This window comes from Phascolarctos cinereus, unplaced genomic scaffold (genome assembly GCF_003287225.1).
Source record: "Phascolarctos cinereus isolate Bilbo 61053 unplaced genomic scaffold, phaCin_HiC Scaffold_4;HRSCAF=312, whole genome shotgun sequence".
In the NCBI taxonomy this organism is placed as follows: domain Eukaryota; kingdom Metazoa; phylum Chordata; class Mammalia; order Diprotodontia; family Phascolarctidae; genus Phascolarctos; species Phascolarctos cinereus.
The window spans coordinates 700548450-700562131 of record NW_027555847.1 but is presented as its reverse complement, the minus strand read 5'-3'; the positions used below and the strand labels follow the sequence as shown (position 1 = coordinate 700562131).

The following is a 13682-nucleotide window of genomic DNA, read 5'->3' as shown; positions in this document are numbered from 1 at the left end:
GAGGCACGGGGAAGTTAAATGATTTGTCTGCAGTCACCTGGACATTACGTCTCAGAGACAGGACTTAAACCCAGGTCTTTCTGACTCAAAGATGTCCCTTTATCCATTTATTTTTGCATATGCTTAAATCTGGGTAGATGGAGGGATGGATTGATGGATATGAGTGTGGTCTATCTAATTGTGAAGTCTCTTTACCCTGTTGATTGCCAGATTTCATTTGTCTGATCGTGCTGGCTAATCCGGAACACCTAATCATAGGAGTTCCTATCCTTCCCCACAGTTTCATGTATGTCCATGAAGCTGTTCTGGAAGTTGAAGAGGACAGCTTTCATCCACAGACATGAAGCCTTCTCAGTGGCCGTATGTGAACCTCCTGAAGAGACAGTATTTTTATAGCCACATTTAAGGAGTGATAGTTTTCCTTCCTCTTCCTCCCCTACCCCCAAGTCTCCCTCCCAACCTATACAAGCATACATATTTGATCCCTTGCTGCTCTTTATTTGTGCTGTTATTTATCTCTGGGACCTTTTAGTTGCTCTTTCTGGGATTGGATTATTTTCATTAGAAGGCACTACTTATCGACACTTTATGTAAAATTTTTATCAACAGCTTTCCAGTAGAACTGATTGATCTTCACTTATTAAATGTGTAATCTAGAATCACTTTGTATCAAAGTACAAAAGGAAAATTCTCGATGTTTCATGTCATGTTTCTTTAAAGTTTATATTGAGCCTTTAGGTTTTCATGATGTTTTTTTGTAAGAGCAATATTTAAGTATTTCAAGTCCCATGTTCAGAAATAACTGCTTTTGTGGCAACCAGACTGTACTGAGTTATCAAATGGAAGAAGATATCTTGATAAATAAATTGAGATGAGCTAAAAATGTTATTTTGAACATTATCTAAGGGCATTCTTCTTTTAAATAGGTTGAAAATGGTATGTTTATAGCCAGCCCTCTCCAGGAGCGTATAATACTAATGAGGAAAGAGGGCGAGTCTGCCAAAAGCATTAATGAGATGCTTCTGAGTAGACTTTCACGGTACCGAGCCTCTCCATCAGCAACGCTGGCAGCCCTCACTGGCTCCACCATCTCCAATACGTTGAAGGAAGACCAAGCAGGTATGATCTTCATTTCGCAAATCAACTTATCCAGTGTGATGCACTTTTGTTTATCCCATCAGTCTCCATTCAAATATATTTTTCTATAGCTCTGAAAACCTAAACCAGCTTCCAGTAGAATGTAAGCTGCCTGAGGGCAGGAACTGACTCATTTAAAAACTTTTTTTTTGTTGTTGATGGCTGTTTTTACATTTCCTATATTTTCAAGTATGTTCCTTCCCTTCCCACCTTCCACAGAACCAATCGATCGGTCAACAAGCATTCATTAAGTTCCTGCTTTGTTCCAGGCACATCCTAGTGAATGCTAGGGATACAAAGAAAGGCAAGAAAATGTCCCTGCTCTCAAGCAACTCCCAGTCTAATGGGGGAGACAACATGGAGATGACCATGTACAAACAAGATACAGACAGGGGACAAATTGGGGTAGATGTAGAAGGAAGGCACTGAAACTGAGGAGGACTAATAGAAGGTGAGACTGTAGCAGAGACTGGAAGGAAGCCAGGGAAGCCCGGAGATGGGGGGGGGAGTTCCAGGTATTGGGGACAACCCATGACTGTGCTGTCAGGAGGTGGAGTGTCATGTGTGAGGAGTGGCAAGGAGGCCAGCGTCACTGGGTCAGAGAACTAACCAATGTAGGGAAAAGATCTGACCTTCTCCTCTGCGGAGGAGGTGGGCAGGTGCCCTCTCCTATCCGCTCTTGGGGGCTGAGCTTGGTCATAATAATTTCACAGTGTTTGGCTTCGTCTGTTTTGTTGTTATAGGTCCTTGGCTTACATTGTTGTAGTCATGTATGTGTTGTTTTCCTGGCTCTACTGGCTCCGCTTGGCATTAGTTTATGGAAACCTTCCTCTGCCTGTCTGTCTTTATCATATTCATCACTTTTTATAGGATAGTCATAGTTTGTTGCATTCATGTGCCAGACCTTATTTAGACATTCTTCAGGCAGTAGGATTCTGCTTTGTTTCTAGTTAGTTTGTAGTCCTACTACAAAAGGCTTCTGTAGATCTATTTTGGTGTGGTATACGTAGGACTTGGGGCAGTTAGGTGGCACCATAGGGCATAGACTCATCTTCCCGAGTTCAGATTTGGCCTCAGACACTTATTAGCTGTGTGAAACCCTCAGTTTCCTCATCTGTAAAATGAGGTGAAAAAGGAAAAATGACTAACCACTCCAGTATATTTGCCATGAAAACCCCAAATGAGATCATGAAGGGTTGGACACAATTGAAAACAACTGAACAACAACAAAAATATGGGGCTTATCTCACAGTCAGAAGGTGTGGACACTTGAGTTGCTTTCCAGAAGAGTTGGACCAATTCTAGACTCTACCTTCATGGCATTAGTGGACTCATTTTTGCACAACATTGACCATTTCACTTGTGTCTTGTATCTCCAGCTCCTAGGACAGTGTCTGACCTACTAGGTGCCTGATATATGCTTGTTGATTAATTAGTTGAATCTGATACTAATGACCATTGTATTTGACCAGAATTTTGTTGCCTCTCCATGTTGAACTTTGTAATTTGGATTCTTCTCAAAATTGTGATTATCTCACAATTGGTGTTATAGCCTCATTGAGATTGATGTTGAAGTATCAGGGAAGAGCTTGGGACTGTCAAAAACAAAACCTAATTTTCCAAGGGCAGTCCATCCCTCTCTCTTATTCCAGTTAAATTCTGGACCCAGTCCAGTGTCCATTTGTAGTCCAAGATAAATGTATTGGTGGAATAGCTCAATGAGCTGTCCAGCCCAGCTGCATGTCACAATGTGGACAATGGACAGTCTTCATCCATTTCTTTTTTCCTCTGGAGATGTCAAGTGTGTATATTTTGAGTGGTTACAGATCTCATTGAGGAAGACCTGCAGTACCTGGTGGATTTAATGTAACCAGCACAATAAGCATATGGAGTACCTCACCAGTTTAAAGGGAATGTTGCTTTTGGACTTTATTGTAGATATTATCCATGACTGTGGTACACTTAACCTTTGTTGAACTTTTGTCTTATTTTTATGCCTTGGTTGATGTTGGTAACCCAAAGATCACTGAACAGAATTATCTCTTTGGTTGGTTGAAGGAACTGGAACATTTAATATGAAGATAATAATAGCTAATAATAATAGTGTTTATAAAGTGATTAATATTTCCAAAGCTCTTGCAAATATTATCTCGTTTGATCCTCACCTCCCCCCACCCCGACAAAGTTATGATAACTGGCTACATATCTTTGGCAGGAGGGCTGTCATGTAAAAGCAGGGTTGACTTGTTCTTAACTGAAGGTAAAAATGAAGACAAAAGGGTAGAATTGGAATGGCCTGCCTTAGAAAGTGGCAGTTCTCCCTTACTTGCTGGATGTCTTCAAACTTAGCCCCAATCACTACTTGTCAGGCTGCTATGGAGAGGGCTCCTGAAGGGACAGGTTTGGCTAGATGGCTTTTGAGCTCTCTTCTACCTCTGAGACACTTTGGATTTCATACCACTTCTAACTTCATTGATCAGAGAGAGGAAAAAGACCTAAAAATATTAGAACTTCCCATTTCAAGGAAGGCTAGATCATCTTTGGAAGAAAGTTATAGTATTGTCTATCATTTTTTATAGCTATTTGCTATCTTTCCTTCAGATATCTTGAGAATCAGTCCTTCAGTGCTTTCAAAACCCTATGTCTTCCCATGTCAGTTTCTTCTGCATGTGTTTGGTCTGATCAATTTTTTGTTAGAATTTCTACTTACATATTGCATTGAAGTGTGAGAAACCAAATGTTCTGATTCCATTGTCATCCTTGATAAAAAGTGGATTATAGAAATACTAGCGATGTGTTCCTTTTCCTTCCCTATTTTCCCTTCCTTCCAGATTTGTCTGTATATGTTCTTGGGATGATCCTGCTACATTGTAAATTATGCCAAGCTTTGTGCCTATTTCTTTTCACCTCCTCAGCCCTTTGCCATTTTATGAGGTAATACTGCTCATCATGTTTTACGCATGATTTTATATATTTGAAAAAGGTGCTATCTTTTGTCATCATGTCCCACTGTTTGGCACATTGAGCATTTTCTGGCAGAGGTGGTTTCTGGGCCTTCACATTGTGAAGATTGTGATTCTTTTAAGCTAAGAGTCAAAAGCTTTTCCTTCAGCCAGTTTCCTATTTTTTAGATCAATAGCTTCTTTTTTGTTTTTGTTTTAAATAAGTATTTATTGATGTCTTTTTTTTTTACAATACAACAATTTCCCTTAATAGCCATCCCCTTACAGAGAACCATCCCATATAACAAATAGTATTTTTTTGAGTCAAAAAAAGAGGAAAAAATCAGCATAACTGATTAATATGTCAAAAAAGTCTGAAAATATGTACATTGTGCATTTGTGAATCTCCATCTCTGCAAAGGGGTGGGGTGGGAATGTCTTCTCTCGTTCTTTCAAGCCGTACTTGTTCTTGATAATTTTGCAGCATTCAATTTTAATTTTTTTGGTGGCTCTTTAGTTGACAATGTAGTCATTGTGTATGTTGTTTTCTTGAGTCTGCTTATTTCATTCTGTGTCAGTTCATGTAGAGCTATCCATGCTTCTCTGTATGCATCATATTTGTCATTTCTGACAGGGAAGCAATATTCTACTGCATCCATATATCACAGTGTGTTTACCATTCCCCAGTTGATGTGCATCTATTTTGTTTCCAATTCTTTGCTATCACAAAAAATGCTGCTGTAAATATTTCATTGTATATAGGGACTTTATCAGTGGCCTCCTTGGAGGGTAAGCCTAGTAGTGAAATGTCTGGGTCAAAGGGTATGGACATTTTAGTTGCTTCATTTGCATAATTCCAAATTGCTTTCCAGAATGCACGTCCTGATTTATAGCTCCATCAGCAATACACCAGTGTGCCTACTTTACCTACAACCCCCCCCCAACACTGATTGTTCCCATCTTTTGTCATCTTTGCTTATTTGCTGGGTGTGAGATGAAACTTCAGGGTTATTTTGATTCACATTTCTCTTATTATTAATGATTTAGATCATTCTTGCATATGGCCATTACTATTTCTTTTTGTTATTATTGAATAGAATGGTGTGATTCATTTTTTCCCTTATTTTATTTTTTCTCAGTTACATGTAAAAAAATTTTAACATGCTTTTTTTTAAATTTAAAATTGCAAATTCTCTCCTTCCCCCCCACTTGAAAAGACAAATAATTTGGTATAAATTATATGTGAAGTCATGCAAAACATAATTTCCATGTTAGTCATTTTGCAAAAGAAAACAAACAGAGGGAATTTTAAAAAGTATGCTGTGAACTGCATTCACACTCCATCAATTCTTTCTCTGGAGGTAGGATTTTTCATTGTAAGTCCTTCAGAATTATATTGGATCTTTGTATTGCTCAGAATATCTACGTCATTTACAGTTGATCATCGTACAGTATTGTTGTTAATGTACAATGTTCTCCTGGTTCTGCTCACTTTACTTTGCATCAGTTCATATAACCATCATGCCATAAGCAATTAGGGATAGTTTTATCTCTTTTTTACCTGTCTTTATACTTTTAATTTCTTTCTCTTATGAGCTAGCAATGCTAGCAATAGCAATATTTATTGGAGAGGTTCTGGAGGACCTGTATTGTCTATGGTGCTTGAGTTTGATTTTAGATAGATATTTTTTATGTTGTTCATAAAAAGATCCCTTTTTGCCTATACTTTGTAGGATTTATAATATTAAGGAGTGTTACACTTTACCAAAGGCTTTTTCTGCATCTATTTAGATAGTCATGGGGTTTGAGCTGTTTTTATTTTTAATATGATTAATTATATTGATTACTTTTCTAATGTTGAACTATCCTTGCATTCCTGGTATACCCAACTTGGTTACAATGAATGATTTCATGGATGAATTGGATGTGGTCTGTTTGATAAAATTGTATTTAAAAGTTTTGAATTGACATTCATTAATGATATTGGCTTATAATTCTGTGTTTCATCTTTCCTTAATTTAAGTATTGGACTATATTTATCTCATAAAAGGAATCTGGTAGGGGACTTTCTCATTTTTGAGAATAATTTGTGTGGTATTGATTCTTTGAAAAATTGATAGAATTCTTCCTGTGAATCCATAAAGATTAGGAGGATATTTTTTTCCCTCTGGCAATTCCTTTGAATCTAGTTCCATTTCCTTTTCTGAGATTTTTTTTTTTTAAAGATCTCTATGTGGTTTTCTGTTAGTTTGGGTATTTTATGTTTGTGAAAGTATTCCTCTCTTTCTTTTGTTATTCTCAGTTTTACTAGTATAGAACTGTGCAGAGTAGGTTCTGATAATCCTTTTTCTGATCTTATTATGATTTCACCTTATTTGTTTGCTATTTGATTTTATTTTCTTACCTTTTCTTTTTAATTAGATTGGCTAAAAGCTTTTAAATTTTATTAGTCTTTTCAAAGAATCACCTTTTAGTTTTAGTTTTCATTTCCAGATTATCTCTAACTTTTGATATCTCTTCTTTTTGTGCTTATTTTAGGTTTATTTGTTGACTTTCTAATTTTTAAAATGCATATTCAGCTTATTAATCTTCTCTTTTTCTATTTTGTTAATGTATGTTTGTAGGGATATAATTTTTCCCCTGAGGACTGCTTTAGCTGCATCCCAGAAATTTTGGTATGTTTTTTTCATCATTATTATTTTCTTCCACATAATTATTAATTGTTTCTATGTTCTTTTGCCTACTCATTATTAAAGATTTCATTGTTAAGTCTCCATTTGGATCTGTCTTTTGTTTATGTTCTCTGAACTGATTACTATTTTTATTGCATTGTCATCTGTAAAGAACTATTTCTGCCTTTTAAATTTTATTTTTATTTCTCTTTTTGCAATGTACACTGTGACCTAATATATGATTAGTTTTTGTAAAGGTTTCATGTTGTGCTAAGAAATAATATATTCCTTTGCAGTCCAACTTAAAAGACACAATAGATCTTTTAGCTCTAGGTTTTCCAACAATTTGTTCAGTTCTGCATTATTCCTTTTGTTTGTCTTTCTGTTAGATTTATCTAAAACTGTTGGATTTATCTAAATCTCCTGCCATTAAGTAGTTCTAAGGTACCTATTTTGGATTCCCTCTTCTAAACAGCTTCTATATTAGTGCCCTGTAGATCTTGTGCCCTGATCCCTTTTTTCTGTTATGCATCACTCTTGAAAGTCCCACTTCCTGCTTGTGATCAAGAGGATATTGCGTCATGGTTGGAATTTTCCTGTGTCCATGATTGTGAGGGTCATTATTAACCTTGACCCTTCCCGTCACCGTTTATTTTTTTTCCTGTTTATCTTGAAATGCCTCTGGGTCCATTCTCTGCCAGTCCTCTGGATGTAATGTGCCCCCAGGAGCTCTGATTCCCCTTGTCTTGAGGCAGGATGAGTGATCTCTCTAAACACCAAATTCCTTCAGATTATACCCACTATAAGGTCTGGATCTCCTTTTATAAAATATCTTTCTTCTCCCATGGGGGCATGCATCAGTAATACTCTCTCCTACCAGTGTAGCAAGACTTCCCTCTTTCCTCTTGCTCAGTCCCTCCCTCTGCTTCCTCATTCATTCTCCTCTAGGATTCTTCTTGAGAGACTACAGAACTTCTTTTCTTTTCATTGACTTGTTTAAGGTACATTACATATGTTTCCTTTTATCTTCCTTTCTACTTATGTGAGTATACTCATTCTGTAATTTAGTCTGTCACGCACACAAAAATATTAATTGACTTATAGCAGGGTACAGGCCTGTTTCTGTATCATCATTTCTATTTGACTTGCTTTTCCCTTGAATTCTTGTGTACTTTTAGAAAGAAATCTCTTGGTTTTTCTGTTCTTATTTTGTTGTTATTGTTCTTGGTTTCTGTGGATCTATCATCTTGGGTTTTTGAAAAGCAAAAAAAAAATTTGTTCAGGTCTGAATTTCTTTCTAGGAATGCTTCAAATGCCTTTTTTTTTTAAACTGAATGTCCCATCTTTTTTCATTAATGGTTAGGCTCAGATTTTGAAGAAAGGTATGTCTTCTTGGGTTCCATCTTGAGCTACTTTGTTCTTCAAAATGCATTATTCCATTCCTTCCTGTGGTTTCTGGTGAGTGCAGAATAATCTTGTGTTATTTTAATGCCTTTTCCTTTATATTTGAAACTTTTTTCCTGGTCACTTGGAGAATTTGTTGTTTATCAGTAGAATTGTTAAATTTAACTAACATGTGTCCTAGAGTTTGTAGCATAGGGTTTGGTTTGTTGTTGTTGTTGCTTTTTGGAGGCAATCTGTGGATTCTTTCAATTGGTAGTTTGCTTTTTGTGTTCAGAAATTTGGGGCAGTTTTCTTGTATTATTTCTTGCTTTATGGTGTCAAGGTTTTTTTACTTGTCATATAGGCCTGTAATCCTTAACTTGCCTTTCTACATCCTGTCTTCAAGATAACTAATCAATCAATCATCTAGCATTTATTAAGCACCTACTGTGTGTCAGGAACTTTGCTAACCTCTGTGTATACAAAGAAAGACAAAAAATAATCCTGTCTTTTAAGACGTTCATAATCTGTTGGAGAAATAAAATGCAAACAACTACGTACGTGCAAGATATTTACATAGGATAAATTAGAGAAAAATCAACAGAGGAAAGTCACTAAGATTAAGCAGAGAAAGGCTTCTTGCAGAAGATTGGGATTTAGCTGACACTTGAAGGAAGCCAGGGAATCCAGGAGGTAGAGATGAGGAGGCAGAGAGTTGCAGCCATGGGAGACAGCTCAAAGTTGAGAGTGTCGTGTGTGAGGAACAGCAAGGAGGCCAATGTGATTGAGTGTCAAAAGCTACAGAGAGATCAAGAAGAATAAGGGTGGGATTCTATAGAGATCTTGTTTTCTTTTTATGGTATTACTTTTTGCTTCTCTTTTTCCAGAAAAGCCATGTATTTGAATTCCCAATCATTTATCCCCTCTTTTGTTTCTTTGGTGACACTTCGCTTTGTGGCTTCAAGTTTTTCTGTTGTGCTTATAATTTCTGTTGTGCAGGCCATATATTCTGCTTTCACAATGCTTATTTCTCCTTTGAACCATTCAAGGAGATCCTGCTGTGGTTCTGCCTCCCTTGGGAATCCACAGGCTCCTTTGCCTCATCAGATGTTGATTTGTTTTCCTTTGTCTTTTAATATCTATTCAAAGATATTTGGAATTTTTTCTGATCTAGGTGCCATGTTCCCTCCCATTATTATCTTCTCTGTTGACTTACCTGCTTATGCTCAAGGACTTTAACTGATTTTTTTTAAATTACTGAGGTCTTTGTTGACTTGAGTCTTTTTTCTTTATGTTCTCCTTTTGCTCTCTTTCTTTTGCTTACCCTTTGATTCCAGTTTCCCTGGGGGATGGACCTCAAAGCAGTTTCTGATTCCTGTTATGCTGGGCAATTCTCACAATTCACTGGCCTCAGTCTTTCCCTGAAGTGATTGGCCTCTGGTGGATGCTAGGTCCTTTCTCTCCGTTTTACTTTCTTTCAGCTCCACACATGCTAATTGACTGTTCCAGTTCCCTCTGTTCCTCCCTCCACCAGATCAAAATTCTTGATGCTGTTGTTTACAGATTTCCAATGAGTTTGGTACCTGGCTCACAGTTTTTCTTTTATCTTGATCTGTTGGTGAACCAGTTCAACTTCATATTGTCCTCTTCTCTTGAGTTCCTAGCCTCCTTATCATATCACCGTTTGCTCCCTGCTAAGTAAGCCTTAGCTTTGAATCACTCCCACCATCTGCAGCCTTTGCTCGTGTACACATGCGTGTGAAGAAAGGTGGAAAAAACCATGCAGCCTTTCTGTTTGAATCCCCCCCAAATTGGTTACACAACCTCAACTGGCCTCTCTTCCTGTTACGAGGCAATTGTACTATATCTCATTTATCAACTCACTCTCCCACTCCCCACAGTGGTTCTTCCAAACCTTTTTATTCCTCCTCAAACCTCCCACGGCTCCTCCTCTCCCTCTACCCTCTCTGCTGAGAAACTTGCCTCATATTTTACCAAAAAAAATTGATGCCATTTACCATGAGCTCCCTCTTATCCCCTCTTCCTCATCTCCTATCGCTCAGATGTGTTCTGCCACTATCTTGTCCTTCATCCCTGTCTCACATGATGAAGTAGCCTTACTAATTAGCAAGGCTAACCTCTCTACTTACACAGATGATCCTGTTGCATCCTGCTTCCTCCAGTGGATTGTCCCCTCTTTCATCCCCACTTTATTACCTATCTCCTCAGGCTTCTTCCCTACTGCCTACAGACTTGCCTACATCTCCCCCCTTGTCCAGAAAACCTTACTTGATCCTTTTGTCCTTGCTAACTGTCATTATATATCTCTTCTACCCTTTGTAGCTAAACTCCTTGAAAAAGCTGTCTACATAGGTGCCTCTACTTTCTCGTTCATCTTCTACTTTCTTCTTAACCCTTTACAGTCTGACTTTGGACCTTATCATTCCATTAAAACTGCTCTCTCCAGAATTACCAGCAATCTCTTAATTGCCAAATCTAATGGCCTTTTCTCAATCCTCCTTCTCCTTGGCCTTTCTGCAACCTTTGACACTTTTGATCGCCCTCTCTTCTTTGATAGTCTCTTCTCTCTGGATTTTCAGGACTCCACCCTCTCCTAGTTCTCCTCCTACTTATCTGACCACTCCTTATCAGTCTACTTTGCTGGATCCTTATCCAGGTCATAATCGTCTAACTATAGTTATCCCACAGGAGTCTCTCCTGAATCCTCTTCTCTTTTCCTTTCTTTTTTTTTCTTTTTTTTGGTGAGGCAATCGGAGTTAAGTGACTAGCCCAGGGTCACACACCCAGTAAATGTCAAGTGTCTGAGGCAGGATTTCTATTCTCTTTTCCTTCTGTACTACTTCACTTGGTGATCTCATCATACATTATGGCTTTAATTACCATCCCTGTACTGATAAATCTCAAATCTGCTATCCTGCCTGAACCTCTCTGCTGTCCTCCAATCTCATATCTCCAGCAGCCCTTCGGACATCTTGAACTAAACTTGTCCAAAATGGAACTTACTATCTTTTCCCCTAAACCTTTCCCCTCTCTTAACTTCCCTATTACTTTAGAGGGCAACACCATCCTTCTAGTACTTCAGGCTCACAACCTAGATATCACTTTTGATTCCTGACTGTCTCACCCTCCCGTATCCAATCTCTTGCTAAGGCCTGTTGATTTCACCTTTGCAGTATCTCTCCTCTGACCCTTCCACCACTCTAGTGCAAGCCCTCATCACCTCACACTTAGACGATTCCAATAGCCTGATGGTGGGTCTGCCTGCCTCAATCTCTCCCCACTCCAGTCCATCCTCTGTGCAGCCACTAAAGGGATTTTTCTAAGGCTCAGGTCTAATTTTGTCACCCACTACCCATCCCCTACTCATTAAACTCCAGTGGCCTCCTGTTGCCCCCAGGATAAAATGCAAAATCCTGTTTGGCATTCAAATACCTCCATAACCTTTCGTCCTCCTACTTTTCCAGTCTTCTTAACATCTTACTTCTCAACACATCCTCTTTGATTCAGTGACACTGGCTGTTCCAGAAGTAGGACACTCCCATCTCTTGGTTTCTGGCATTTCTCTGGCTTGCCCCCGTGCCAGGAATGGGCTCCTTCATCTCTGCCTGCTGGCTTCCCTGGCTTCTTTTAAGTCTCATCTAAGGTCTCATCTTCTACCGGAAGCCTTTCCCAACCCCTCTTGATTCTAGTGCTTTTCCTCTTTTAATTATTTCCTGTTTATCTTATATGTAGCTTGTTTGTACATATTTGTTTGCTTGTGTCTCCTCTTTGTAGACAGAAGACTGTCTTTTGCCTCTTTTTGTATCCCTAGTGCTTAGCATGGTGCCTTGCACATAGTAGGTGTTTAATAAATGTTTACTGACTGACTCAGTTCTCTAGCTGAGTTTGTGGTTTCCATGCTGCTGTCCTAGGCAGAATAAGCATCTGCCTTGAGCCCTTGGAATCCAGACTTCACAGAAGACATCTTTTGATTAAGGGGATCCTCTTGGATTCAGTCAAAGGGCCGCACTTGAGGCCCCACATGTGGCCTCAAGGCCGCACGTTCCTCACTCCTGAGCTGGATGTTAATTCTGGTCTAAGCGTATGGGTAGACTTATTTGGCCTTGTCATAGCGAGGTGGGAAATGGAGGAGACACTAAGTGAGTACATTAGGGTTAGTAATTAACCTTTTCTGCTTTTAGTTCCTTGGGTTTTTAACCTTGTTAGGATTCTTGGTGTCTTAGACCATGAAGAAAGCTGAAATTGCTTTATCTCTTGTGCCTAATTCCTGTTTTAGAGATATTTGAGAGGCCCTGAGGATTATAAAAAAACCCAGAAGTTCCTCACCTCTAATTTCTCAATCCAAAATCATATTTTCCAGTTTTTAAAAATTGGCATCCCTATGCCCAGTTCCACATTGAAGTGACCAAGTATTGATGCATAAGTTGATTTAGTTTTTAGGGTTGTGCCAGATTCATTAAATAATTGCATTCTCTTCTTCCTCTCCAACAAAAGTTGATTCATAATGCACATTTATTAACATGGTCCCTAATCCACAGTCATCCTATTGGCATCCCACAATCCTCAGTCATCCTTATGGAGGTGCATAAGCTGTATCATCCTCATGGTGCTCCATAAGCTGATGGCCTCTCCTCTTCCTGATGGCCTTTGCTTATGTGCATCACTAGTGCTATAAGGCAAGAAGACCAAGTATCTCATACAATGATGTTGCCTTTGGGCACACAACTAAACCAACTCTGCTCCATATTTAGGGAGAACCTATTTAGCCATCCTTCCATTTAGCTTCAACAGCTGCAACTTCTTCGTCTAATGGTTTCATTTATAGTGGAACTATCAGTTTGGAAATAGTTTGGTTTCTCTAGTAGTATGTCAATTCAATGGTCATTGGATAAAAATCTGACATTCAGAATACCAACAGTTAATTTAATGTTTATTGACAATCCAGAAATGGATTCTTAGCACCTTCTGCCTTCCTTTCTGCTACACTGACTGCAGAAGCTTAGGACTAAGTGCTGGTTCTAATTTTTCTAATTTTCATGTTCAGAGGATTGACCATCTGCCTCATATTGAGCCTCCCTATTCTGGGAAAACAGGCCCATGTTGTCCCTGGAACTTGAAGTAAAGCCTTCTTAGCTAGGAAGAATCTGTCAGATCTTTGACTTCCCCAATCTAGCTGTTGAGAGTCAAGGGTCACTTTCACACCCCAACGAGGAAATGGAGCAGGACTTTCATGGAGGGTTCAGCCATGTCAGTTCCATTATTTTATATTACCATTATTAGTATGATTTGTAGAATATCCACATGAATTTGTTGCTTTGGTGGTCAGGCATGCAAGAGCTAGGCCTTGTAGAGCTTGCAGTTAAGATTGACAAGCATGGAGGATGTACCAGTCTTTAGACCCAGACCACAAGAGTTGGGTGCTTCTGTGAACTTCTCAGAGTAGTTATTTTCTCTGCTGCAGATTGCAGCCTATTCATGCCATCTTCTCTAGTGTGATGTTTGACTATGCCCTTTTCTTTTCTTTTCT

At 38.7% G+C, this 13682-nt stretch overlaps 1 protein-coding gene across 10 annotated transcripts in view; it reads left to right on the top strand.

The window, feature by feature from the left end:
- HECTD4 (HECT domain E3 ubiquitin protein ligase 4) overlaps positions 1–13682 on the top strand; it is a 197667-nt gene that overhangs the window by 84460 nt on the left and 99525 nt on the right. For 9 of the 10 annotated variants that reach the window (XM_020979892.2, XM_020979896.2, XM_020979895.2 and 6 more), the window contains exon 8: positions 927–1119. In XM_020979892.2, the coding sequence (XP_020835551.1) occupies positions 927–1119 (193 nt within the window). Of the gene's footprint in view, positions 1–926; positions 1120–6731; positions 6755–13682 lie in introns of those variants that run through there. The other variant, XM_078154320.1, reaches the window with a different exon arrangement.